The 1,940-nt window shown below is 32.9% G+C and overlaps 1 protein-coding gene across 1 annotated transcript in view; it reads left to right on the top strand.

Moving 5' to 3' along the window:
• The first annotated feature begins 227 nt into the window (after positions 1 to 227).
• LOC111685345 (peroxidasin) overlaps positions 228 to 1,940 on the top strand; it is a 15,241-nt gene continuing 13,528 nt past the window's right edge. Inside the window, exons 1-3 of the mRNA XM_046951304.1 lie at positions 228 to 431; positions 784 to 959; positions 1,133 to 1,314. Coding sequence (XP_046807260.1) covers positions 245 to 431; positions 784 to 959; positions 1,133 to 1,314 — 545 coding nt within the window. The 5' untranslated portion in view covers positions 228 to 244. The remainder of the gene's footprint in view (positions 432 to 783; positions 960 to 1,132; positions 1,315 to 1,940) is intronic.

The raw sequence follows: 1,940 nt of genomic DNA, 5'->3' as shown, positions 1-1,940 counted from the left end.
CAATTGGCGATATAGATATAAGCTTACAATCACACAACATGCGTATGTAAATAAAGTACAAATGAAATACATATTTAACAATGAAACCATAATTGTTTACAGACGCAATTACTTTGTTTTAATGAATCTAAGAGTTTTTTTGTTGTTGCTGTTTATACTGACACCCGCTTACTCACACCTATAAATAATATTTTGCGTGTATGTGTTTTTTATTGTCCTTTTTTCAGAATTACCTGAAATACTGATGGCGCCACAAAATCAAACAATTAAAGTCGGTAAAAGCTTTGTATTGGAATGTGATGCGGATGGTAATCCGATACCAACCATAACGTGGCAATTTAATGGTGAAGCAATTGTGGCCAACGAGCATCTGGTGTTGGAAAATGAAAATACGGAATTGATAGTAAATAAAGCTCAGGAATCTGATACAGGTAAAAAAGATTAAATAAAATGAAATATAACACAATCTTATCAGGTAAATATCAGTAACCAACCAACTGAAATAACCTAGTCAGTCATTTAGTCGGACAGGTGGGTTGTTGGTTGGCTAGCAGCTACAACTTATTCACCCGTCGTTATAGAGAATATTTAATAAGTAAACCAACGACAGAAATATAAAATCGAAATTGAATGAGAATATTAAATGAATAAATATTGTCCGTGAAAAAAGAAAAACATCAGTGCAAACATATAAACTAAAAAATTTCTTTTCATTAAAAATTTTCTCTCAATCCGTCTGTTTTAAAACCACTGATTTCATCTTGTTTTATTCTACTACTATAGGCATCTACACCTGCATTGCAGAAAATGAAAATGGTCATGCGACAGCCGCTGCCACGATAACCGTGGAAAGAACACATAGTGCACCACATTTGCTTATAGAACCATACGATCTGGAAGCTTTCACTGGCACATCCATTGAGTTGCCCTGTAAAGCAGACGAAAGCGAAGGCATACAGGTTAGTGAAGTGATGGACATGTTTTTAAAGTGTGTCTGTGTCCATTAAAAACAGGGCAAAAATAATCATGTTTTATTTTGTGTTGTCTTCTTCTTTGTTTAATTTAATAAGTGAAATGAAATTAAAACTGAAACTGTTTATATAGTTTGTGTGTTAATTTTTGTTTTTTTTAGATAACTTGGCGCAAGGATGGTCGTATTATTGACCCTAAAATTTTACAGACAGATAAATATGAAATTATCGGCACAGGCAGTTTGTTTATTAAAAATGTCACAATTTTGGATAATGGTCGTTATGAGTGTTCGATTAAAAATGAATTTGGACGGGCTACCGCTTCGGCTTTGGTAACGATAAGGTAAGGAGAATAATGTATACAACTCAGCATTTAAATACAGTCTGTAGTTCGGCATCTGAAGTGTGGGCTACAGATTTGTCTATAGTCTTGAGTGTACATTTGTCTATGTTCTAGACTATAGATTTATCCATAATTTGAGCTATTTGTCTATAGTATAGACTATAGATTTGTCTATAGTATAGACTATAGATTTGTCTATAGTATAGACTATAGATTTGTCTATAGTATAGACTATAGATTTGTCTATAGTCTGGACTATAGATTTGTCTATAGACTGGACTAAAGATTTGTCTATAGTCTGGACTATAGATTTGTCTATAGTCTGGACTATAGATTTGTCTATAGCCTGGACTATAGATTTGTCTATAGTCTGGACTATAGATCTGTCTTTAGTCTAGACTACAGATTTGTCTATAGTCTGGACTATAGATTTGTCTATAGTCTGGACTATAGATTTGTCTATAGTCTGTACTATAGATTTGTCTATAGTCTGTACTATAGATTTGTCTATAGTCTGAACTATAGATTTGTCTATAGTCTGGACTATAGATTTGTCTATAGTCTGGACTATAGATTTGTCTATAGTCTGGACTATAGATTTGTCTATAGTCTGGACTATAGATTTG

Source organism: Lucilia cuprina, chromosome 5 (genome assembly GCF_022045245.1).
Source record: "Lucilia cuprina isolate Lc7/37 chromosome 5, ASM2204524v1, whole genome shotgun sequence".
Classification (NCBI taxonomy): domain Eukaryota; kingdom Metazoa; phylum Arthropoda; class Insecta; order Diptera; family Calliphoridae; genus Lucilia; species Lucilia cuprina.
This window is presented reverse-complemented; position numbering and strand designations above follow the sequence as displayed.